The sequence below is a fragment of the Parus major genome, chromosome 8 (assembly GCF_001522545.3).
Source record: "Parus major isolate Abel chromosome 8, Parus_major1.1, whole genome shotgun sequence".
Lineage (NCBI taxonomy): Eukaryota > Metazoa > Chordata > Aves > Passeriformes > Paridae > Parus > Parus major.
Window position 1 is genome coordinate 19266984 of NC_031777.1, and position 25790 is coordinate 19292773.

The 25790-nt window shown below is 38.2% G+C and overlaps 1 protein-coding gene across 6 annotated transcripts in view; it reads right to left on the minus strand.

Annotated features, from left to right (window-relative positions):
* Positions 1-13688: 13688 nt before the first annotated feature.
* The window catches only part of PTGFR (prostaglandin F receptor), a 43707-nt gene continuing 31605 nt past the window's right edge, over positions 13689-25790 (minus strand). For 4 of the 6 annotated variants that reach the window (XM_033516374.1, XM_015636435.3, XM_015636436.2 and 1 more), the window contains one exon: positions 15411-15886. In XM_033516374.1, coding sequence (XP_033372265.1) covers positions 15581-15886 — 306 coding nt within the window. In that variant the 3' untranslated portion in view covers positions 15411-15580. Of the gene's footprint in view, positions 15887-25790 lie in introns of all 6 variants that reach the window. The other 2 variants (XM_015636433.3, XM_033516375.1) reach the window with 1 other exon arrangement.

Here is a 25790-nt window from a genome sequence, read left to right on the forward strand (position 1 = left end):
TTTCTTACTACTTCAACATTGCTATTAGTTTTTAACATTTCATGTTCTTTACCATTTAATGTATTAACCCAACAAAGAATATAACCCTGTGATAAAAATATGAACATTTACAAATAATTAGATGTGATTAGTTGACTGCTAGCAGTTATGGGACTAGCAGTACCTTATGTGAAAGCAGATAAAATTTAGGGGGGAGAGGTTAGTTTGAAACAATTTTTTTTCTAAAATCAAAGTTTTACATATATTCCTAAATTTTTCTCTATGTATAATCTGATTAAACTTTATTCTGTAGAACTAGGAAACAAAGGGAGCTGGAAAGTATATTTTTTAATAACTAAAAAACATTTCCTCTCCAGCAAAACCTGCTAGAAGTTTTTTGTGCTCAAAAGTAAGATTTATTTTCAAAAAACAAGCTGTACTTTTGACTTAAAAATTTTGTCTCCTAAAATATAGAAACCAATTTACCTCTTCATCATAACTATGTCAGTGGAGTAACTCAGTGATGGAGGCTCTCCTGTTAAAGCTATTATTTTTCAGTGTTGAAAAAAAGCTGTTTTTACACCACAGCCTCCATTTTTACACCATGTCTGAAGTTCAGGCTTCCAGCAAGCAGCACTCCAAGGACCAGGACCTTTGAGCTGCTCTTAAACCTGTGCTCCAAACCTCCTCATTTCCCACACAACCCTTTGTGCTTCCTATTACAACCCCTTCCTATCACAGGATCTTCATATATTGCTCCCTTCATGAAAGACATGAGTATGGCAATTCAAGAGAAATTCAGAATGGATACAGCCCAAATAAAGAATGTGTATTTTCTCTCTAGTGAACACCTCGGTTAATTTCTGATGGAATTTTATCTCAATCAAGTTTTTTTTTATGAAGGCAAGCTTTTTTATCACATTTACAACAAATAAAAGCTTTGTTAAAGGCATGAAGGCTTTAAAATTAAGCACTCAGAAATTAGACAGCCTTTGCAGCCAAGTTTTATGGTTCATGTACATATGCACCACAAACAATCCTTAGCTTTTTTTCCCACCGGCTGTGAGCCAAATAACATATCATTCCCCAGTCCAGTCTTCACAGACAGCTGAACTGCTTTAGTTGATTTTTTTCCCAAAAAATCTCCCTTCAGGAAGCCAACCAACATGACTATTTCAAAAGGTTTATGTTTCAAACTTCAGCAAGTGCAACTGGTTGTATTTGGAGTTCTTGGGGAGTACCAGAGATGGTTCATTGCCACCTCCTCGCACACTTGTAGACAATGAACATCCTTTGTGAGGATTCAGGGACAGAGAATTCTTTAGCAGCCACAGGAGCCCAGCCCTCACCCAGCTCAGCCACCCCTGCCATCCACAGAGCAGGAAAGTGCAGGGATAGGAGATTAGGGACATTACACTCAGGCCAGAGTTTCTTCAGGACTGAGATCCCACTGCCTGAGCCTGCTCCGTGCAGCTGCTCATGGCAGCACCTGGAATGACTGTGAGCCACCTGCCCATTGTGAGATCTGCCTCCTCTGCTCTGAATCCTCACTCAGCCATGCCAACCTGTCCCAGTGTCCTGGCTCCTGCTTGCTCTCAAGACAGACTACGTGTATGAGCTCAGCAAGCCTGGCTGCCACTGTTTATAAACCACATTTCTGCTCTTTCTGTTCAAGTCAACATCATACTGCTATTTCATATTTGTAGCAAAGAAATAACCAAAGACAGGCAGGTTTCTTCTGCCATTGGAGCTAGTAACAGGATCAGAATTCCTGCCCTGTATAACACAACCTAACAAGGGGTCTGTATTAAATTACATGAAAAGGACTTGCAAAAAAATCTTCTCTCTCTTATAATCATTAAATCTACTGCTAAGTAATATAATTGTGCACTATTTGTAGGATATGACTTAGATTACCTATAAGCTCCATCATTTTAATTCATTTTTAATAGAACCAAATTAGTCGATTTTACAGTATAATAATTTCTTTCATGTTCATTTGAACCATGTACATTTATTATGAGTCAATTTCCTGAATGAATTCAAGGCCATCTCTTGGATTCCATTACAAAATGCCTGCCTGCTTTGCAAGGCTATGTACTGCACGAGCACTGTTCCTGTTATTCCTGCTACATTATTTGAACTTAGATAAAGTATCACTCCGCTGCACATTGGAGCTTGAAGTGTTGGCATACCCTTAAATTGCACAGTGTGGTTTTCTTTTTCCATTAAATGCTTTTTATTTCTATCACTGGAAGAATAGAATCAAATCCAAGACTGACTCTTTCTGCAGATTTAATCATGCCTCCCTCATTTTAATAGCTATTTAAAAGCATATTAATACCTATTTACATACCTATCTTTATTGTACCAGCTCAAATAGGTAATTTCTTGCCTTCAACAAATTACTCCAAGGCAGTTAAAAAAGTACAAGTCAATACTTTAGAAAGTGGAGCTTTCTAAAGTGGGCTGAGGTGTGCACAGTGCTGGCAGCAGTCAGAATTTGCTAATGGCATCCAGATAAGGGATTCATTTCTTGCTCCTCATTGTTCTCACAATTTGGACTCAACTTTTATAATCTGCTCTTACACAAATGCAGCTGTCCCTCCCAAGTAAACACAACTTAAGCAATGGAGACAAAGTCTCCCTTAGTTTACTTTCAGGGGTTTTTTTATTATTTCAAGCTGTTTTTCTTCCAAGGCATGAGAGATAAATACTGCTCTGCTCACCACACATACCTGCTGTGTAGCACAGTGTCCACAGCATGAGATGATAACGAGGAGATCAGCTTACTTTGATTGAAGAGGGATGTGAAAAGAGTTCTGTGGTCTTTGGAGACTTAAAAATACAGCCCTTCATTTCCTGGGGAGTTTTGCTTTTCAAATATAAAGGCTCATAGGGCTTTTCATGGCTGAGTTGGAATAATATTTTAAAATTAAAATCACCTGAGCCTTTTTGCCTACTTTGACTGTTGTATCATTAAGCATCTCTATATTTACTGACATACAACCAAAAGGAAATACCTTTATCTTCTCACTGAGAATAATGACATTAAGATAAGGTGACCATCATTAAAAAAATATCTCCATGGCTTGAGTGCCCAAATATACTCCTAAACATTCAAGAGAATCAAAAGCCACATTTCCTGGCACATTAAAAAAAAAAAAAAAAAGAAGAGAAAAAAAAACAAACATGGCATGAACACGCAGTACAGCACTTGAATTTTCACACACAAATAATAAGTGAAAACGTAAAATCCATTGTGTTACAACCATTTTTGAATTCTAAAGTGTAATGGGAAGTTGCACTTCACATAAATCTGTATCACAGCTTTCAGATTATTTCAAGACACATTTTTCTATTAAAATAGAATTAAAAAAAAGATGACTAGGTATTAGTAAAAGGAATTCTCACTTCTCACTAGTGCCTTCAGAACACTATGTCTCATGAGTCTCATAATACATTTACTGACAATCCCAAGATCCCACAAGTAAAAAATTACGTGGATAGTTAGGGAACATCTTACACTTGGCATTTTACCCTGAGTGCTACAGTGATACAACAAACAGGTTATTTGACCATTACAAACAGTAATACATGGCATTTTTCAATGAACTAGTGAACTTCTTTATATACTTATTGTATACTACTCAGCTGGGACTCAATATCAATTTGTACTCATTACTAATATTTTGAAAATAAACAAAGTTGGGTTTTTTTATAAAAATGTTAATTTTCATTATTTTTCAAAATCTCTTAAAGCTGCCTAAAGAAAACCTGCATTCTGTCTTGCTTTTTCTATCCACTCCACAATCCCAGCTTTTTCCTTCTGCTTAGAGTCCCACAACTCTTTTAACTAGAAAGATTCAAGTTAATTACAATCATCAGGCAAAGAGTTTTGAATAAATTAGGGAAACATGCAGTCTGGAAGAATGAAGCTGGCTGAAGATTTGGATGTTGACATAACATCCAGTCTGGGCACTGAAGAAGGCACCTGTGTTTTGTTGTTAGATGAAAGACAATAAAGTCTTTTAACAGGCTCATTTACAGCCTTGGGATATTTTTAAAGAGCCAAGAATCTATTTTTATGTTTTGTCATGTTGTGTCAAGAGGATAACTATTAGATTAGTCATTTAATGTGTATGGGATTTTATTCTGAAATTAATAATTATAGAATAATTGCAAAGATTTGGATAAATATTTGTCAGATCTCTGTCACTGTAGGGAATTTTAATTAAAAATTATTTTAAATAAAAATAAATTGTACTCTATCAATTAAAAAAAACTGAGGAGAATCAAACAAGGAGGTAAAAATGTACATTTTTAATGATGCACAAACAGCCAGAAACCTGTGGAGTCTGTGTTCTGTGACTGCATTTTTTCCTGCAACCCCCTAATTCTTTTGGTGAAGAGTAAAATAGTGGCAAGTTGCCTCAAACATACAGAGCTACTGGCAAGTATTGAACAAGTTTAGCATAAATTAATACATTTAGGGAGAATGGGGCATCTACTCACTCATCTTCCCCAGATAAGGACAAACTTCCCTCATAACCATAACTGAGGAACTCACACAGACCCCCCTCTCCTCTGGATGACAAAACTTGAACATACTATCTTCAGCACAAGAGCATCATTGTTTTAACCCTAGTCACACATTTATTTTTATCTTAGGGAGGCTATGCAGTTGTGGACTGTCATGTTTATCTGAGGCATTAAAATGAGGCGAGCGGACACGAGGCACTCATCAAAGACAGTGATGTGAATCATCGTGGGTTTGTAGCAGTGGAATCCATCACAGTAAACAGAACTCATCCCCAAATCAGAACAAGCCGCTCTAAACTGGTAGCAGAGTTTATGGCAGCTTGAAAAGACATTGGAGAGTCCATTTTTAGAGCATGACCACTATGATTTCTCATTTTTGTCTGCAAGCTGTAATAAATGTTTGTTAATAGTGGGGGTGGGGGGAAGAAAAAAAATAGAATTAGAAAGTAGAGCCCATAAAAGTCCATTAATCCATGGCACAGTCCTCATTTCCCCTCACGTTCTCTCTGTTGTTCCCTGTGGAAAACGCAGGGGAAATGCAGCAAAGCTGTTGGGATTCACCATCCTGGAGAGAGGATGGGACTACAGGCACTTTTCGTGCCCCTCCTAGGTCAGACTTTATCAGGTCCAGCATGTGCCCTCCCAACAGAAATATTCTCAAGAAGGTGACAGTCACTACAGCTGTCTCTGTGCTGCTTGGCCTGCACAGCAGGCAGGCTGAGAGGACAGCAGCTGTGAACGTGCAGTGCAAAGAGCGCCGTGCCCCGTCCGCGCACTGCTCTGCCGTGTGCGTTTCACCAACAGCGGTTCTGTTTGTTTATTCGGATGTAACTCGGTGTTCTTACATCGCTTCCCATTCCCAGAGACAGCGTACATTGGTTTTGTTGCTGCTTGTGAGCACAACAGTGAAGATGAGCATTTCATCATCCCAAAGATAAGCAGCAGAAATGGACAGCTGGGGGAAGGAACTAGGACACAAAAACGTACCAGAAGGGCAATAGGGTCAATTCTCATTACTCCTGCCATAAATCCCCACCAGTGACAATGAAAATGCAAAGCAATTAAAATGGAGAAGAGGCATAAAAATAGAGGAAAGATTAAAAATAGAAAATATAAGACAGTTTGGCAATAGGAGTGCTGAATGAAGTAGCTTTTTCTCTTTCTAATGGATTGCTTCTGTGTGAGTTTCTTCTGTAGAAGGCTATAATTACCCATACACTGTTTTGTCATGTGAGTATATCATATAATATAACAATTGATTATTCAAATAAATAAATCACATAATTGATTCAGCCCCAATTGAGCAACACTTGCATTTAATAAATCTTAATTTGAAGTGGCATTGTTATTATATGTGGTTTTATAGAACCTGAGATCTCCTCAGAAATGGCTCCCATATTCATAACAAATTAAAAAGATTATTTCTACCCTATCAGGTAGAACATAACAGAAGAAATACCATCACAAAATCACCCAGACTTCCTTCAATTTCTCTTCAAATTCACAGAAGTAGCAGCAGTACTTCCCACAGAAAATGTTAGTGTCCCCTGAATTTATGTAGGCTTTTTACCCTTGTGTACTCACCTCTCTCTGGCATTGTTACACTCTAGGTGAACTCCTTGACAAGAAATTACTGACCACATTGCAGGATGATTTTATTAAGTCATCGAGGGCAGGAAAATCAAGTGCCTCAAGTAAATAAGGAATTCCTGATCTGCTCCCAAGGGCTGTCTCTACCTTCCACACAGGCTTGTTTGAGAGATGTCTTTGTTCTAACTGCACATAGTCAGTAAGACTTGAGGTATGTAGGAACATTTACAATTAGTTATTACTCTCAAGTGGCCTTGGTCTCCCTGAGGAATGAGTACATTACTGGTGCTGCCTTCTGGGTAGCAGGTTCTTAGAGAGCTGCATTAAAAATAAAACATTTTACTATTTTTTTTTAAATCTACTACTGAACTGACTTTTTCCCCTCCTTTTTCACCATCACGTCATCATCCCAGCTTTAGGCTGAAACTTTAGGAAGTTTCTCCTGCAGGCTGAGTATAAGATTTCACCCAGCACAGAAGCTGCAGGGCAGATCTGGCAGGGCTTTCTGCTGCCCCAGACAGCCTCCCGAGGATGCTCACAGCTCAGGGCAACCGAGCTCAGCAGTGTTCCCTGCCCCAGAAGGGCTTCCTCAGCTCCTGCCACTGCTGAAACACTGCAGCACCACTCGGGAGCCCTCAGGGAGTGCTGGCAAGTGGGATTTATCTAGGGTCCCTGAAGCAATCTGCAGCAAGAAACACGGGAAATGCTGCCCTGTGGCCTGCTCCTGGCAGGACACACTCATTAACATGGACTCCTCTGGCTGGGACTCAGCTCCCATGTGTGTGACACTATCATTTAACCTGGTTTAAACAGCTTTCCTTGCCCCCAGCCAAGATTTTTCCTTGTTTGGAATATGGGTTAAGATATGAAGATGCAGACTAAGCTCATCCATTCAGGCCAGGGCACCAGGCTCTGTCCAAAGCTGTTTTGAAATCAAAGACAGCTACAGATGTAACTTTCTCCATCTGTTCTTTGCATAATTTTTCAGAAAACAAGCATACCAGGCAACACCACACTTGAGAGTTTTTCTACATTTTATGAAGTCTTATTGGCTTGGTTTTGTCATCCAGGATTTTTCCAGATGTTCTGTGATCTCACTTACAACTACCATATCGAGGATCCAAGTCTAACACCAGCACTGAGATCTGACTTAGACATGTATTTTCAATACTATGTCATTCAGGCTACATTTCCTAAGCCTTTTCTAGGTAAGAAAATAAAAATGGCATGCAAATAATAACTTTGAATCAATCACTGGCAACGCCTAATCTATTTAATTGCTAAATGTTTACACTACAAATTTATTGTAGTTCTGTATTTCTTTGGAAAACACATGGTGCACAGACACATACATCCTGGACTGAGTCTCCTGTTATTCACAGCTATAAAATTAAAATGGCATTTCTAATTTTTATATCTGAGAAAGGAAAATTAACTAAGCAAAACATGGTATGTATGACCTTACAACACTAATTACTCACTGGCAGGAGCCACCAGCATTCACATATAACCTTAACAAGGCTTTGACTCAGGATGTTATTTTTCTGTGGATTACCACCCTAAACTCAGACCATTTATCATGAACTGCTGACATTTCAGCACTAGCACGACAGTACACAGCACAAACTGCTCACCAAAAATGAGTACAGCTTTTTTGACACAATAGATGACAGTTCATTATGGGATACCCCTGCAACAATAATGTATTTTCCCTTGATAAAAATGTCATCTTCTAAAATTAGTTTCAGCGAGTTGGATAATCTTAATAAAGAAAGGGCATACAAGTTGGAAGAACCACCCAAGTAGCATTTGTGCTTGATGAACTGAAGTGTTTTAAGAACAAAAGTAACTTTTTAAGTATGAATGATGCTAACTTTCACTTGGCAATTTTTTTCTTTACTTTCTTTGTAATCAGAACTTTTTGAAATAGCTTGTAAAGGCTCCAGGGAAAAAACCCGGTTGTTCTCTATGTATTTGCAAATCATATATTCCATTCCCTTCAGACTGTTGAAAGCATATAAACTATTTCTTGGGAAATAAACTATTTTCCAAGATGACACTTATGGAAGCAGAAGCCCAACAACCAAACATGGTGAAATGCGAACATTTATTTGAGAGTGAAATGAAGCAGTGAGTGATATTTTGTAGAATTGTCTTGTGTCAAGATGTGAGTTATTTTGTGGAAGGAAGTAATTTCAAAATAGATCAGTACTTCTTCAAGCAATGTAAGTTTTGCTGCAGCTCTGTCAAATCTTCTAGAACTGAAAACCATTTCATCAAAGTCAGTGTGAACTCTGACAGTGGTTACAAGGGGAATAGGTTTGCAGTAAGCATACCACATAAAATGTAATACTAAACATTGAAAATACTTTAAAATAGTTTTATTGCTTCCATGGTACCAGTAAAACACCACAGCAAGCATTATCTCTCCCTCAAGTAGATTAATGATTCCTTGGAAGAGAAGATTAATGTACAAAGACTGACATTTCTGTACAAAAATACAAACAATTCCCAGACACATGAGAACTGTTTATCTGCCTTTTCGGGTTAATTCATCCAGACCACTTTCCTTCTGGCCATTAGCTCCTACTCACACCCACTGGATGGGTTCCCCCAAGAGCAGGTCCCTGTGGCTCTGCCACACCAAGCACACCCCAGGGCTGCTTTGACTTGGCATTCCTCAGACAGACAGCAGCAGAGAACAATGAGCTGTGATCAACCTTATGCAATTTATAATTCTTTTTTAGCAAAGTAATTTTACTTTAAAAGTGACTGCATTCCTTTTTTGGAGATTTTGCTACATTTCTCAAGAATCCTCACTACTAGCACAACACAAGTCCTTGCATGCTGCTTGTAAATGAAAGTAGACCAGTAAGGTGCTATATGTAAGATTCAGACACCTTAAACTATTTTCTAAATTACTCAGAAAGAAAAATCAGCATTTTAATTTCAGCTTTTCCCAAAAAAAAGTTTTACTGTTGTTTTTTCCATATGCTATGGGTCAATGAGTTTCTGATTCTATGGACTGCAGTACAGCCATAAAAGGTATCTCCAGGTTAAAGGTATTTGCAAAGAATCATGTAACACATTGGTGCATTTGGAGAAGATAAATCTGAAGGAAGTATTTTATCTTATGTCATGTAAAATTTGATACTGCCCTCACATCCTCATAAAAGTGACCGTTCTCTTCCAGGAGATGACATAAAACAGTAAAGGAGCAATGTTTATGTGCACTATTAAATGTTTCAGAATGTGGAGTCAAAGAGGTTGTTTGGTTTGGACTGCTCAAATTTGAATCTAAAGGGGATCACAGCTGAAGTCCCAGGGCTGCAGGCAACACAGCTGCAGGAAGAGTAACCACAAAAGACTTATCAGAAACAGAGTGCGCCAAAGATTTTGTCAGAAGGCACAAGTGTGTCAAAAAGTCAGCACAGCAACAATAAATCCTGTTATACCAACCACAAACACAGACTGGAATTAGCTGCACTGATGACAAATCTGATTTGGTACACGTGGCTAAGAATTCATGCAAGAAACATGAAATAATCTTCCACTACACCAGGTTTCTCAGAGCCCTATCCAATCTGATCTTGAACACTTCCAGGGATGGGACATCTACATCCACTGTGCCAGTGCCTCACCACAGTCACAGGAAAGAATTTCTTCCCAATATCTAATATAAATCTACTGTCTTTCAGTTTAAAGACAAAACAGAATATCTTCAACTGAGATAAAAATGTCAAATTACCATTTCAGAAAGCAGGGGTTGAATTGCTTCAGGCAATCATGGATTAAAGTCCTGTGTTCATCTTTCTCCTGTGCCTGTATTACATAGACCAGGAGCAGCAGATAGCACGTGGTGTTTCAAGCACCTGGGGAACTTTATGCATAAAAATTAAGGTATCCTAGAAATTATTGGAATTATTGGTCATTTCTTCTCAGGAATTTTCAAAAAAAAATTGAATCCTAAAATTAAATTTGACTTTCTCACTTGTCCAAGTGTCACTGCAAAAGTTCCACTCTAGGCTACCAAGTTGCTTTGGCAGGGACTGTTCTACATTCCCCTGCTGGAGCCTTCACTTCACACAGCTCTGCCTTCAGCATGTCTGAAGTGAAAATAGGACTGAAAGATGCAATCTAACAAAGAAATTGTTTCAGATTACAAATATCTTATTTATAATTTACAACAGAATTCAAAGTATTTTCCTGCTGCTGCCTTCAGAAGAAGCTAGATACACACATATAAATATTGCTGGGAAGGGTAGCTGCTTCCTAGGGATGTCTTACTGTAACAATTTTTTGCCTCAAGTATTTCAACTTAAACTCCTACTGAAAGTAAAGTTGCTTTTTAAAATATAAAAAAAAAAAACTGAAATGGATTTATTTTTGCAAACTTCTGTAGGAAGTATTTATTTTGCAACCATGGTGCTGAAATTAAACAGCTAGATAGATACATGTTTATATTCCTGCAGCCACAGGACTTTTTTTAAAGACTTCATGAATGTGTTGCTAAGAAACCAAGTCTTTCATAGACATAGATATATGTCACTCTTTAACTTATCCTAATTATAAACATTTTAATTGCATTGGAAATTATATTTTTAATATCCAACTGTTGTCTAATCACTTCAGACATCATTTTGTTTACAAGAAGCAAAAGAAAGGGACAAGTGAAGTAAATGGGTTTGTTCTTAAAGCATCATCACTTGGAGTTCCTGAAGTGTTTACAGGAAGCCTTTTTCCCCACACAAGGAGGGTCAGACCTATTACAGCAAGCAGTTGTGATTGACTCAACCTTGGGCATTTTTGTGTTATTAATTCTTCCTGTAACTTGCTGAAAATATTATGTTTGTTTGTTTTCTGTTTCTTATTAATAAATTGTACAGAGTGAGACCTAATGGTTCAGGGCTTGCACAATTTTCAGGCTCTGCTCAAATCCCTGTTTCTGCCAGCAGATCTGTTCCTCGATTGCACTGCCTACCTCTTCTAAACATAAACCTCTACTACATTTCTCTGGAGACACATAGAACTTTTTCCTATGGCATTCCTTAAGGGAACAAAAAAAAAATTAAAAACCCACAAACTTTGTACTCAGAGATAGCATTCAAGATACTTGAGCTAGAAACTGTGGACCACATATGGGTATTGCATCCATCTGCACAAAAGCAGAGCACCAGCTACAAAAGGGTCAGACTACAAATCTGTTTTGATTTCCCAGACACTATAAAAGTGAACTGAAAACCAGAAAATGTAAGGATTACTACTTACCAAGGACAAACCAGTAACAGATGATCAAGACCTGCAACTGTCATTGTCTTTCAGCCTTCAGCAAAAAATATTGAGACCTAATTAAATAAGCAGGAAAGCTTGCAAAAGCCTGAAGAAAGTATGAGTTAAAGAATCTGTGAGTTACATGTAAGGATCTCTAATAATAAGCAAGTGTAAGTCCTGCTTACTACCTGACCTCCTCCCACCAAGGGCAGGGGGTCCCAAAACAACTGAGTAAAACCAACAACAAATATTCTGGTGTAGAGAGAGCAGTTTACTTGATAATCTGAATTGTTCTGTTTAGAAGATGAGAAGGTCTCCCTCCAAATTATCCAACTCGATGTTTCTGGTCACCAGAAAGCAAGCTGTGATAGTGGCTGTTCCAAGCAGAGAATCAAATATGATATTTTACCCATTGTTTGCCCAGCTCCAGTGGCCAAGACAAGAACCTGTGAGACACACAATACCTGTCACCATCACTCTCCACATTGCTGCAGCCAGTGGTAAGGAATAACACACCTTTAAAAAGTCATTTTTATGAGAATACAAAGCGTGTTGCTACTGAACCAATCAACACAGCTTTAATGGGCAATATTAAAGATATTTAATATCTTTATTAAATATCCTGAGATACACCCTCAATATGAAACAAGAGGTACTGGAACTCATGTTTGGTTTTTTTCCTTGCAGCTATTCCTCACCATAATATTAAACTTGGGGTTATCTCAAGAGCACAAAATGCATTTTAAACAACCTCTATTCTATCTCACTTTTGAAATATCATTACATTGTTAGTATTTAAAAATTTCTTAGTAAGTGTCAAAATTAACTTATATTCAGCAAGAAAACATCATCTGTTTAAACAGTAAATACTTCCCTCAATATAATGCAGCAATCCTTAATAGAAAGTCATTGTCTGCTGAAATGAAAGACCAGTTTTGCCATTTCTAATGGTGGCAGATTGAAGTTAAAACTGAAAAGCATCTGGGGTTTTTCAAGGAAGCAGTAAAAGTCACCATAGGCATAGTAAATTCCCTTGGCACTTGAGCACTCTTCCCAAGAAAATTAAATCTCATTCCCATCTATGCTGTTATTCAGTGGATGTACCTGTAACATCCTGGAGCAGTGCCTTGGCAGGTGAGGCACATCTGAAAGGTCCCAACATCTTGTCCTAAAGGATCACCTTGGCTGTGGAACTGGTACATATTGCTATTCCTGAAAGAGTTGCTAACATACCAGACTAAACTTATAGAAACAATATAGAGAAATCTGAAAACAAACATACAAGGTGCACCCTTTTTCTCAAGAATCATACCTAAAAGGCCTTGAACCTTGTTCTCCATCTTTGTATCCAGGTAACAAACTACAGGTATTTGCATAATCCCTGTGATGAGCAGCTGGTTCCTGATGGTTTCTTTCCTCAGCACCTTGATTCAGCCCAGGCTAGGACCTCATTTTAGGATAATGTTTCCTGATATAGCCTGCTGTTGCTTAAAATCCCAATTAGATTAAAATATTCTCCCACCCTGAGGATTTCCTCAGTCATTAGTCAGAAATGAGATTCACTTTCTTCCCACCAGAGCACTTATTGCCCCTGCCTGCTCTGGAGGCACTAATTACTGCCAGCAGTAAATTGGCAGCTCATGACTGCTCGCATTGTTAGCCAACCTCCGAAGAGATCATCAGCACACGGCGTAGCAGACTGTCCTTTGCTCCCTGCCTGGGCAATACTCAGATCCTAATGTGAAGCCATCCCACTGATTTTTTAATAATCTCATATTCCATAAAACACATAACTTGCTAATCATACAACACAGCACGTTGCTGGCTCTTCTTTGAGATGAGATGAAATGAAATGATAATCCAATCACTTTCAGTGCTAACAGGTCCTTGGGTGACTGTATCGTGAGCTGCCTCTGCAGGCTGTCACATCACTGAGCAACACAAAATATCAACAGCAAAACTCCCTTTTTTTTTCAGGATTCGTAGTGTACATGAAACAGATTCTTGGATAAACATACTTTCATCCCAAGCACCAAACCATCTCAGTTCCACTTTTATTTGCATTTTCTAAGCATGGGTCATCAGAACATGACCTTGTCTGCCTCAGACCAGCAGGTGCCCTGGGCTGCTCATGTGACAGCCGTGTACAAACACTGGTACCTCTTACCTGAATTCTCACTGGTGCCTTCACACACATCGGAACAGCAGTGGTTGGCTTGAATCCAGTGTGATGGCTTTTGTCACAAGGATTATTTTTAAGAATTTAGGAACTTTTTTGTTACACAAAAACGCCTTAACTCTCAGGATACTGTTTGGTAACTTTAATGAGGCTTCGCAATTTACATTCAATGTGTATCAGTACACAAAATATAAGAAATCACATATACATATAAACTTTGCTTTGTTGTTTTACAAGCCCACCAGAATGAACAACATGAGCTACATTTATTCACACAACAAAATGGAACATTTTCAAGCTTCATTCACCAATCAAATATCTCAACAATTTATGGACCAACATTATTTTGCAGCTGCTAAAACAACAATCTTCCATAAGGAACAAATAATTTATGTCAACAGATACACTGACATCACATTCTACAAAATGAAAAAGACAAGTTGAGCACTGACTGAATGCTTCCAGATTTCAGCAGAACTCACGTGAATCAATAGTGCAGAATTTATACCAGCATCAAATCTGTCCACCATTTATCAGCCCTATGACTGAAAAAAAAAAATCACAAACAGAAATTCTTTAGGGTAAATAAAGCCATTTCATTACAGGGTTATCTAACCCACTTATTTTTCAACCTTTTTAAAACAAAAAGGAAATAGCTTGAAAAAAAATAAAATTTAAACCTTTTGGGTTTTTACTTTCTGACTTACAAACTATTCTCACATACAACATGAATTTGTACTTCATGAATAGTTTTGGTCCCTTAGACTGCCTTCTTAGTGAATCTGTTTTTAACTATTTTGTTCAAATATACCAGCACTTCACTAATGTAGTTATTTGAAGTTAAGTAGGTAAAAATAACATAGACCTATCTTAAAACAATATCTCTCATTTTTGGCTTCTGAACAGCATACAGTCACAAAAAACAAAGCTTCTTTTAGCAGCATTAAAGGTGAAGGGCCTTCCGTGTGAAACCGTCCTGAAAATTGTCTGGTACGTTCAAGTTACTGAATGCTCTCAGCTCTTCAGACACAGACCCTGCCAAAGCTGAGCATTCAGCTTGCTCTCACAAACAAAACCCTGCTCCCAAAGCAGTTCCCTGCAGAGGTGCTCATTTGTCACATACATTTTCACAACACACATGTGACCTCTTACAAATGAAGCAGATGCACCACAAGAGTATTTCAGTACATGCACTAGGAGAACGCTTCCAGAATCATCCTTCAGTTTGGGAGGGAGGGGAAAACTACTGTTTTCACAGAATAACCACTGCTTTATGCCTGTTACTCTCAACAAAATTTGTTGAAAGGACTAAAAGCTCACCAATACACCTCAAAACATAACTGTAAGGAAGCTGAGCTCATCTGCTTCTGTGTTCCCACAGGGAACCTCAGGTTTTGTCAGTGATTTCAAAGGAACACTAACACTGATGCAGAGTTTGCAGCTCTCCCAAAAATTCACGGAACAGTAAATAATCAAGAGGTCAAGTCAGTGAACCAAGCACAGTGGATCATTTAATGAACTGGGCATAAGCAAAATGTCTTTTATATGTACAGTTGGTAAATTCAATGCCTAGAAGCACAGAATACCCTTATGGAAAGGATACTTGACTTTATTCTAAAAACCGGTGACTCTGCAAAGGATTTGAGGGTATCTCTGGAAGAAAAAATTAACTCCTTTTAAAAATCACCCTGGAGATCATTTCTGCACTTGTAAGAAGGCTGTTAAGGTGAAAGGTTTGGTGGGGAGTGTTATAAGGAGCCCTCTTCACTTTAGTACATGGAAGGGAAAAATATAGATGATTTAACATTCCACTACCAGTTTTGGAAGGGACGTATTCTAAAGTGAATTAAAACATTCAAGGGCATCTTTTGGAGTAGCAATATCAAACTGGTAAGCAACAATAGCAAACCACTCACAATTTAAAACAAATGCCAAACCACTGAGTCTTGGAACCCATTTTAAGGTACTGCCCAGGTAGGAGCGTCGCCTCCATCATCTCTTCATAGACTGAGTTAAACTTTATTGTCCCATAGAGCTGAGAGGCTGGAGGTTTATCTGTTTGGAACTTCCTGGTGACTCTGATATTGCTGCAACCTTCAGAGAATTCTTGATGGAGCTGAGTTCCCACATGTGTAAGTTCATGACGTGCACACCGCAACATCCGCTTGTGATCTTGTACAGGTTTTTAAGAACAGCTTTCCGGAGAAGAATGTACACCCAGGGATCTAAAATCTGATTCCACGTGGCCATTCGGAGAGCGAAAAGTATCGTTTCACAGGTCTCCTTCGAGCGACCTTCATTAATCCCAATTCTGGCCATTGTCACCTGAAAAGGGCAATATTTTAGAATTATGCGTCAAAAAATACACCAAGAGAGCATTAAAATTATCTGAAAATCGAGTCTTTTAAAATTGTACATTAAAAAAATACAAAGAGAACATGTAAATGAGAAAAATAGTTTCAACATTGTCTCTAATCTTACACGTTCACAGCATCAGTGCATCCCAAATTGCAATATGAATACTTTCAGGTGTACAACATTTATCATCCTAGAAACCCTCTAATGTTTTAAAAAGGAAATACATGTGCCTCTGCTGAATTACTTCTGCTGAACTTTAAGCAGAGGATGGCAACCAGCCAGGGAATACCCTCCAAAATGAGGGATTGATCTAAGCAACAAGTAAAAGCTTAATCCAGAATTTGATCTAACAAAGTGTGCCAAGACTGTTCCAGAAATGGATTTTCTCAAGAACAGAATCCACTTGTAGGTCAGCAAGTTTTTATAACAGCTATTTATTTTTTCACATTTTCCTAGTTAAAGGATGCATAAGGAACACAGAACCTTGGTTTCAACAAGAAGATTCACATTTTTTTCACTGCAGCAGAACACAATTTATTGACACCAGAGGATTTAGAGGTCTGTAGGAAAATTTAAGCCACGGTGACAAAAGCCATTTGTCAGTGGAGACACAGAGGGTTTCATTCACCTCTGGAAGCACTACACATGCACAGGCCCCCACCAGCAACAACTCTGCCAGAGCCAACAATTCCACATGGTGGAATTCCAGACCAGGAATTCGGCAGGGTGGCACCTGGCAGAGGGTGCCCAAGGGCTCCACCAGCCCAGCAAGCTGTGGCTCTGGCCCCCTGCTCTGCAGAGCAGTGAGCTGGGCTGTGAGACAGCCCCAGGGGAACTCAGGCCCTGGGACTCCTGCCCTGCAGATACCTCCTTTCCAGGCTGGCTGCCACTGGGCGTTTGTAACCTAAGTTCCTGTGTGAGGAAAGCCTGATCTGCCAAGCCAGGAATCTGCCAGAAGATGGTAAATTATCTCTCCCTGTTATTAAAGTTAAAGCCACATGAAGACTTTTTTGGTAGAAAGATGAAACACTACAAGGCTTTTAGTTCCAAAGCCTTTAAAGCACTGCAGTTATTTAACTAAGAAAAGGGATATTTTACAACTGATGCTGGGAGTACACTGATTTATTGGGCAATGAGAGGTAGGGTCAGGCTGTCCAAGTGCAGGGTTGTAGTTTCAAAAAGATGCACTGAAAAGAACCTCAACAGAAAAACTGAAAAATAATAATGAATGGAGAAAGAAAACTAGAGCTCACTATGCCAGCAAACCTTTTCAAATGCTTCTCTGTATTTCCAGACCCTACCTATAGCTTGCAGGTCACCACACCTGAGTATAAACTTGAATGGCACAAAGTGAATGCATAAAGGACCCTGAGCTTGTTTGATGAAGCATTTGGTGGAGTGTTTCTGTATGGCTTCTATGGGAGCAGCAAAGGAAGCCCCCAGGAACATTGCTAAGGAAGCTGGCAGGACTGGCAGCAGCACAGCTGGGAGCTGGTGTGGGGAGGAGGAGGAATGTCTGAGCACCAAGCCAACACAAACACAAGCCAGTTCTCTGAATCTGCTTTTCACCCCACAACCACTGGGCACATTCCTCTCTGACATCAGCAGCCCACCCAAACTTGAACAGCTCCTTTGGCCTCACATGGGACATTTTATCAGGACAGTCTACATTTTATTTATTACAGGTCCAATACCACAAGGCAAACTCAGATAGAACACTCTTCACTCTGCAAATAGGACTGGGCAGCAAATGACAACTCAAGAGAGCTCACAGACCAATGTCCTTATCCCATACACCATGTCTGACTTAATACAGACATACAGGTTACTCATCTGCCTCTAGGATTTAAAAATTCATTTGTTGTTTCTCTCTCACATTCTCTGGAGCTAAAAAATGCCAAACCCAATGCAATTTCATGTCCAGAAAAACAAGCAGTATGTGTTGCTAATAAGGAAAAGTACCTCCATCCAGACTTTTTAAAACTTATTTTCTCATGATACCTAGGACACTTGTGAGAAGTGTTTGAATTTAGAAGTAATTTGCATTTAGAAGTAATCACCTCTAAGTGAATCTATTCATTTGCTGCTCAATATAAATTACTTTTGCTTTGATTATGGATTTCCACGAAGTAAATCAGGACAACAAGGAAAACTGGTACATAATTTATGGATTCTGACACTTGGAGAAGCTTCATCCAGAACATTTCAGTTGCCTCTTCTGAACATTGGATGTCCAAAAAAAAAAAAATAAAATACATCTAAACTCACACAGAGCTAGTAGAGCTTATATACACAGACACATGTTTAAGCATGTAGGTCTCTGGATTTGAAATAATAAGATAAAAAGTAATTATCTACAAATTTTGTTTTATAAAATATGATTTTCCTAACCATATTACTAACATTATTTGGGAGTATTTTGCAGAAATTAAAAACATATTTTCTTTCTTCTATCTCTAAAACTAACATAAAATAATGTCCCAGCTTTTTGAAGTTCTGAGAGGCCAAGGTTTCCATTTAGAAATGGAATAAGACAGAGAATCTCATTGCAGCCCTAAGCATGAGCATTTTTACCCTAAAACACTTGTGGCAGAGCAGCAGATTATGTTGCCATAACTCTGAGTATGAAGTGAGAGAGTTTCTCACTCCTCCAAAGAGACTGCCCTGTACTGGGGGCTCTTCACATCTTCTGAAAAATCATCAAAGAAAACTGTAAGGAACTGTGCAAAGAGGAAACTGTATTCTGGAACCTTTCTAAAATCATCTTCTGATTTCTAAACAAGACTTAAACTTCAGAAGAGGGGTGGAATGGAAGTTAATTTAAATTATTATTTCTATCTCATTTTCATAGTCGATTTGTTTTATTTAAATTTAAATTCTTAAAATACTGTTCCAGAGTCAGTTTGAAACTGTAAGTTATAAAAAGGACTAATAAAGAACCAGCTGTTTAATAAAGGATTTCACTGAAGCAAAACATGCAGACAGTCTGTATTTTCTCCCTGGGTGTGAGAAATTTTTGTCACTGAAATGGTGACACAAAATGATGACTGAAATGGCCATCAGCTCAGAAATTGCCACCAGAACTTGGTGCAGAGCCAAATGGATTTTTAAGAGTGGGAACACCTCCACAGGCACAAAAAGATTATTACTTGAGTATTAGTGGTCAATAATTGGTTCAAAGGTAGGGAACCAATTCAAACCCTTTTTTCCTTTCCTTGCAGGTTCACCAGGTTGGTATGACAAAGGAATTCTGTTCTCTGTAGGCAGCAGTACACAAGTGGGGAAGAGGCAGCACTATTGCATCATATGTAATCACCTTTGATCTCCACAACTGAAGTTAATATTCATGCAGATTCAGCAGCATGACTCAAAAAATTAATCCTCAGCTGGTAAATAATAAACGTAACTCATGACATTTTCTAACATATTTAGAAATGTAAGAATCCAAGTAGCACTCTGCTGATTTATACACTGTTTATATGAAAACAGCTGTAGTATGTCTCCCTGGTTTTCAAAAAGATCAAAGTATCACATGATGCAACTATGACAATTCCAACTTTCTTTAGAAAAGGTACTATGAAAGCATAACTGTAAAAGCTATTTTTTAAACCAAGGGTACCTACCTGAAAGATATAAAATTACTCTGACTCAGACTAGTCTTTGCTGGCTTAAGAAAGGACCTGAGAATTCAGTGTCCCTAAAAATATATAGAAAGAAATCAGATTTGTGTCAAGGAAGGACTTGACATGATACGTTAAACTTCTACATAATTTTTGTCCAATCTTAAGCTTTGCTAAAAGCAAAGCTCACTTTGCATGATCCAGAAAGTCTGATGGAAGTTTTTTTTAAACATTTTGAAATTGTTGACTTCTTCAATTCTGCACCAAGCAGACAGAATCAGAGAATTGCCATTTCCCTTAGGGATAAAGCCCAGAGCAATAAACAAAAAAACTGCTCCAAGGTTTCACACCACTCATCAAACATAAACAGCACTAATTTAATTTTCCTTCCAATTGGATCTGCACGAGAAGAACCAATAGGCTCAAAGGCTGTGCTGCTTAGTCACATTCCTATTAGTACTCAAGGACAGCCAGTCAAAACAAGCAGCTGACTTTAGAGCTAGTTAAGAAATAAGACAAAAATGAGACTTTGATGTGTTTCACCTCACAGGCTCTAAATCCAGGTTCTATCTTTGACTTCAGGAAACTGGATAACACCCAGTCACCACGAGATTGACACAGAAAGCAGAATAGACAAATATCGGAAATTCTTCTCTTCTGCAGCTCAGCCTTCAGACTCCACTTCCCTGTGAGAACCTTGCAGACCCTCCCAAGCCTCTTCCTCTTCCTTTGGATTTCCTTACAAGCAGTTCTGAGGATTTTCATTGATGGAGGGAAATCCATGGATTTTTCAGTATTTGCTGAACACTTGTATCTTGTCACTATTGCCTATGTCAAACCCTGAGGGGCAAACCCCCTTCTTCTAAACCACAGAGGTTTCAAGGCAGAACTCTACTGATTATATCCCAATCCACTGAAACAAAAAATATACACTTACTTTGAATTTCTAGAATTTTTGGAACTTTCACTTTTCATTTTACAAAAGCAGCTTCAGTCTAACAGGCAAGGGATCATACAAAAAGACATTCTGTAGTACTCTATAAACACAGACCTTAAGAAAATTAATTTGCAAAATAGCATGAGGAAGAAATAAAAATGCATTTATCTTCACATTTTATGTACCATTTTATATCTCCCAAGAAGAGCTGTTGAAAAAGAAACAGTGACAGTGAATTGCCTGCACCATCACTACATTGATCTTGCAGTATACAAGGCAAGCATTTGCAAAGCTGAGTATGCTTTGTTTTATTTTTATATGATTCTGCAGGTCAGTTTAAAAACCAGAGCTTCCAAGAACAATATGCAGTGCACCACTTCTGCCATGAAAATATTAGTACAAACACTGTTCTACTTATGCCACATAATGCTTTTTATGCTCTAGATCTGCGTGTTTCTCCCTTAATGCTTTCCTTTCCCTTTCTAAAAGAAAAACATTAAATATACCTTCAATTTTTATATACCAGATGATCACTTAGCTTAGCAATTAAGTTTTAACTGAGCATAGTGATTTTATAAAACAATGTCAGTTTAAAAAGGAATTGTAGACAACAAAATATATGAGCCAGCTTTCTGCCACATTAGAGTCCAGAGGGTACTTTTAAGAGTCTATGTAGTAATTCCTTATGTACAATTTGGCAGGATCAGCTCTTGAGAAGCAGCAACAGAATAACAGAGTCTCCTTTTCTCTCATATATATTTCTGTGATAAAATAATAATGCCACTAAAGATTAAGGGTGGATCCCTATTTGCCCCCCTAAAAAGGAATTGCATAAACATTTTGAAGGTATTGTTAAGCTACAGAGGTGTGAAAGAGGTGTGAAAAAGAAAGCATAGAGAAAACAGGAGAACACAAAATTTTTCACAAAGCAATTAAAAATATTTTCTCGTATTCCTTTCTCAGACACAGCTTAGTCTGTGACCAGGCAATTTCTCACTGAAGTTGACAGGAAAGAAATTATGAAGTAAGCCTCATAACCAGAGGGCAGGGGCAGGTCTGTGTGCATGAACTCACAAACATTGAGAGTGAAGTTTTTATTTTCTCTCAACTTTCCCCTTAGACACTACCTATTTTGCATCAGTTTTGCAGTAGGATAAATTCATGTTGGGCTTAAATTAAGTGTTCGAGGTCACCTCTTTGTTTCTCCTAAATAATCCAAATATTTCTATCTTGGACTGACAGTCCTCTATCTTTATTTCCTTGCCTTGCCATCAAAATAAGAAATACTTCAGTTCAGCTAGCTAGCAATGTAATTACTCTCACAGCTTAATTGATAACTCATTTGAAAGGAAAGCAGTGTGGATATGGATAGCAAAGATTCTAGCATTGGAAACAGTAGATGACTCACTTCAAAATGAAAAGACATAGTGTCCATACCAAAGTCAAATAAACAACCTGTTTCCTGAGCTACATGTTTCAAAGTTACAAGAAAGCCTGTTTCCACAGCGTGTGGAATGTATTCCTGCCAAAGAACAAGGTCTATAACAAAAAACCTCTTGCACAAAAAAAAAATATTTTATAAATAGAATTAAAATATTCTTTACCCAGCAATGCTGGAGAAGCTTTACAGGTCAATTTTAAGGACCAGAAAACAATAGAGTATGTCTAATATCTATAATAAAGACCATCCTTAAGTATTTAGGAAGGCAAGGACTATATGTGTTTGGGACTCATTCTTCCATTAGTGTCAGGTGGATAAAGTTTTAAACCCTAGAAATGGCCTATAACTTCTCTATTGTTGCTTTGCTTTTCCAGGTTTTCACACTCATTTGGAAAAAAAATCATATTTTTAATGCTTAGAAAAATATTCCAATTTATTTAGGAGCAACAGAACTTTCCCACTAATGCCTTACATATCCAAAGAAAGAATCACAAATAACACATGATACTGGGGAGGAAGAGAACTGTTTGAATGAAGAAAAAAGCAACAATACACAGACAGCCTGGGGAAGAGGAGCTGCAGAGGTTCATAACTACAGAACAGGCTGAAAAAGTTGGAAGAGACCTCTATGATCATCAAGTCCAACCATTAACCCATCACCACCATGCTCACCACAAAACCTTTTCCATGTGCCCAAGCACCACATCCACATGCCTTTTGAACACTTCCAGGCATGGTGATTCCAGCACGTCCCTGGGTAGCCTGTTCCAATGCCTGATCACCCTTTCAATGAAGATGTCTTCCTAATTTCTATTGAAACCTCCACTGGTGACCCTGTCCTTGTTGAGGATGGACTGGAGTCACAGTCACCTATCACTATTGGTACTATCTGATTTGCAGTGTTTGAAAAAATCTGACTGGAGGCAAAAGAAGACATGATACATTGCTTTTGTGTCACTTTTCAGATCACCTTTGTTAAAGTGACTTATTCTATGTATCATTCTGAAGGAATAAACTAAGCAGCTATGATCAGAAAAATCAAGACTAATGAATAAACAATATATCTATCAAGCTGGAATATATAATTTGCAATTACCTTTTTCTTTTATGTTGGTATATAAATTTCAAGGGCCTGCTGTGCAGCTCAATCACCTTTCAGGAGGAGGATGGAAGAGAAAAATCAAGTGTCCATTTATAAGTGATTTATTTCTCTTTATTTCTGCAAATGCACGCCTCTGGTAAAAGGTGGATTCAATTTTATTTCCAATTCACTAATGAACTATAAATCCTAAAACAAGCTGCTACCACTTACTCCTTTCTGCTTCATTTTCTCTCATTCCATGCAGTGAGGCAGATGGGAATGTAGCTGGTCACATCCCTCCCAGCACAAGAGTCTTTTTGTCCACACACTCTTGTCCTGATGTCAGCCATCACATGGGTCACAGGGTTACTCTTGAGCAGACTCACTACATCCTTCCCATCCTGCCCATCCTACTGCTGGAACTCCGGGAGCCCAAACCTGGGGAGGGGCAGCACAGGTCCAGGGCAGCAGGAGATGGGACCCTACCTACAAAGCAGCTCCAGTTCCTTCCACTGTTCCTCGATTTCTCCCAATATGCAAATGAATCCCAGAGAATGAGTCACAATTACTTTGCTGTCAGCCCTGGTGCAAACCCTTTCTGCAGTGTTCTGCTCCCTGAGCACTGATGTTCCTGTCAGCACACCCACAGAAGCTGTGATGGGACAGCATTCTGCACTGCTGGGCACACAGGGAACCTGCAACCCAAACTGCAGCTCAGCAACTCCTCTCAGACATTAACCAATCCTACAGCACCAGAAACACAAGTAACTTCTACTAGAAAGCACCATGGCACACTTCAGACTGTGAATTAACACCATAATAATTACAGTAATAAATATTCTCTCACAGAATATATGAATGTATATTACACCCTGATGTCTGTCATTAAAACTGGTGAGGATGAAGGACTTTCTGGAGTTTTTCCATGTGAGTGTGTTACTCCCTGAGATTTTTCAGCCACAACTTTACCATTTAAAGTGTTTAGATAGTCAGGAAAGACAGCTTTCCTAAAATAACCATCCAAAAATGGTTATGCCATGTATGACATCTTCCAAAGATGGTTATGCAGTGTATGACATTTTCAAGTAAGAAATGCCTGAATAAGTGTAATATCTAGGAAATAGGAAGAATTCTCTTATATCAAACAATGGAATTAATGTCAAATTGACTTACTTTTTAATATCAAACACAAACTCCAAAAACTTAACCAAGGGAAATAAATAAGGAAATGTTATGAATGGCAAATTTATTTTGCTGAAGTTTTCAGAATTTGATTTCTTGAGATGGCAACCTCAAAATTAAAAAAAAACAAAAAAAACACATTTTCTGTGAAAGTCACTGACATCTATTTGAAACAAAATACTGTGTTTCATAGTTTAATCCTGTATATAACATCTAAATTTAAAATTCAAGAAGCAAACAATTATGAAAGAAAACCAGAAGCACATTATTCTGAAGTGCCATGTTCTCACATGACGGGAAACCTGCCTTCCCTACTTTTTCTCTCTAAAACAAACAATGTTTTTGTTTTCTGATGGCACTGCATTAGAAAAGGCTTTACGCAAATTTTTCCAAACGGCACAAGTAAACACAGATAACAAAAACTATATTTATGCTTCCCCAGAAGACTCTGGTAAAGGGCAATATGTCAATCTCAGCCCTCCTTCCTTCCCTGGTTCATATCATTACCACTGCCCATTTCTTCTCCAGCCTTTCCTGCTGAGAATATTTCAGGTCCCCAACTTCTGTGAGGGGGAGGTAAACACTTGAATTACATATATAGCCACAATTACCATAGAGTTTCTAAGCACTCTATGATAAACTGTGCCCTGGCCCATGCTTATAACATTTTTATTAAAATGATTCATGTTTCTCAGAAAGGATAAGGCCTGTAAGATCTCTATGCACTGTAAAAGATGAAAATAGGAACAGACCAATTCTGAACACCAAAACTGTACCTGTAAAATTCAGTATAATTTTAGGTTGGTATAGTCTAAAATTAATGTCATTCCAGTTCTCATCTAATCTGGTGGAATTAGGCAGCTGTGCCACTTAAGAATACAAAATTAAAGAAATTAACTACCACCAATATTAAGGAAGGTATGAACATCTTATCCAAATGTTTCCAGCATCATAGAAACACATCTGAATAGGTGGATTGGACTTCTAAACTCATTGTATTAAACTTTGTTACTCTCTCTGCCAACACATGCAAATTCTTTTCAGAAGTGTTTTCATGGGAACAAACGAAAGCACACTCAAATTGTCAGAGATGCTGAATAAACATTATTCCATGGGAAACAAACCTGGAAAGAAAATTCTGTCTTGAGACTAACAAAAACTTCAATCAAACTAAGTGTTCTCTTTCTTCTTAACCCGTAAAATGACTTATGTATTTCAAAATACCTTTTGGGCCATAATATTAGCAAAGACAGTAATCTTTCAGCAATTTAACCTTGAGTTATCAGATGCTAGAAGAAACTCAAGCAAGAACAGTAATTGAATTTGCACAGAGCTAATGGATGTATTGAGGAACTCAGCAAGCAATCAAAGGACCATGATAGGAGTGAGAGCCCTTCCTCTAATGTAGCTCAAAAAGACAATCTAACCCGAGAATTTTTTTTTCAGAGGAACTTAGGGAGCATTTTATTCATTGAAACTGACATTCCTGATCTCATCTGACACAGCAAGGTCTGGAAGAGAAATAACTACCTGCAGTCAACCATGGCTATCACTGCATCAATGCTGCTGATTAGAGATATAGAGGTGTAATCTAGCAGGTCTGCTGCTGG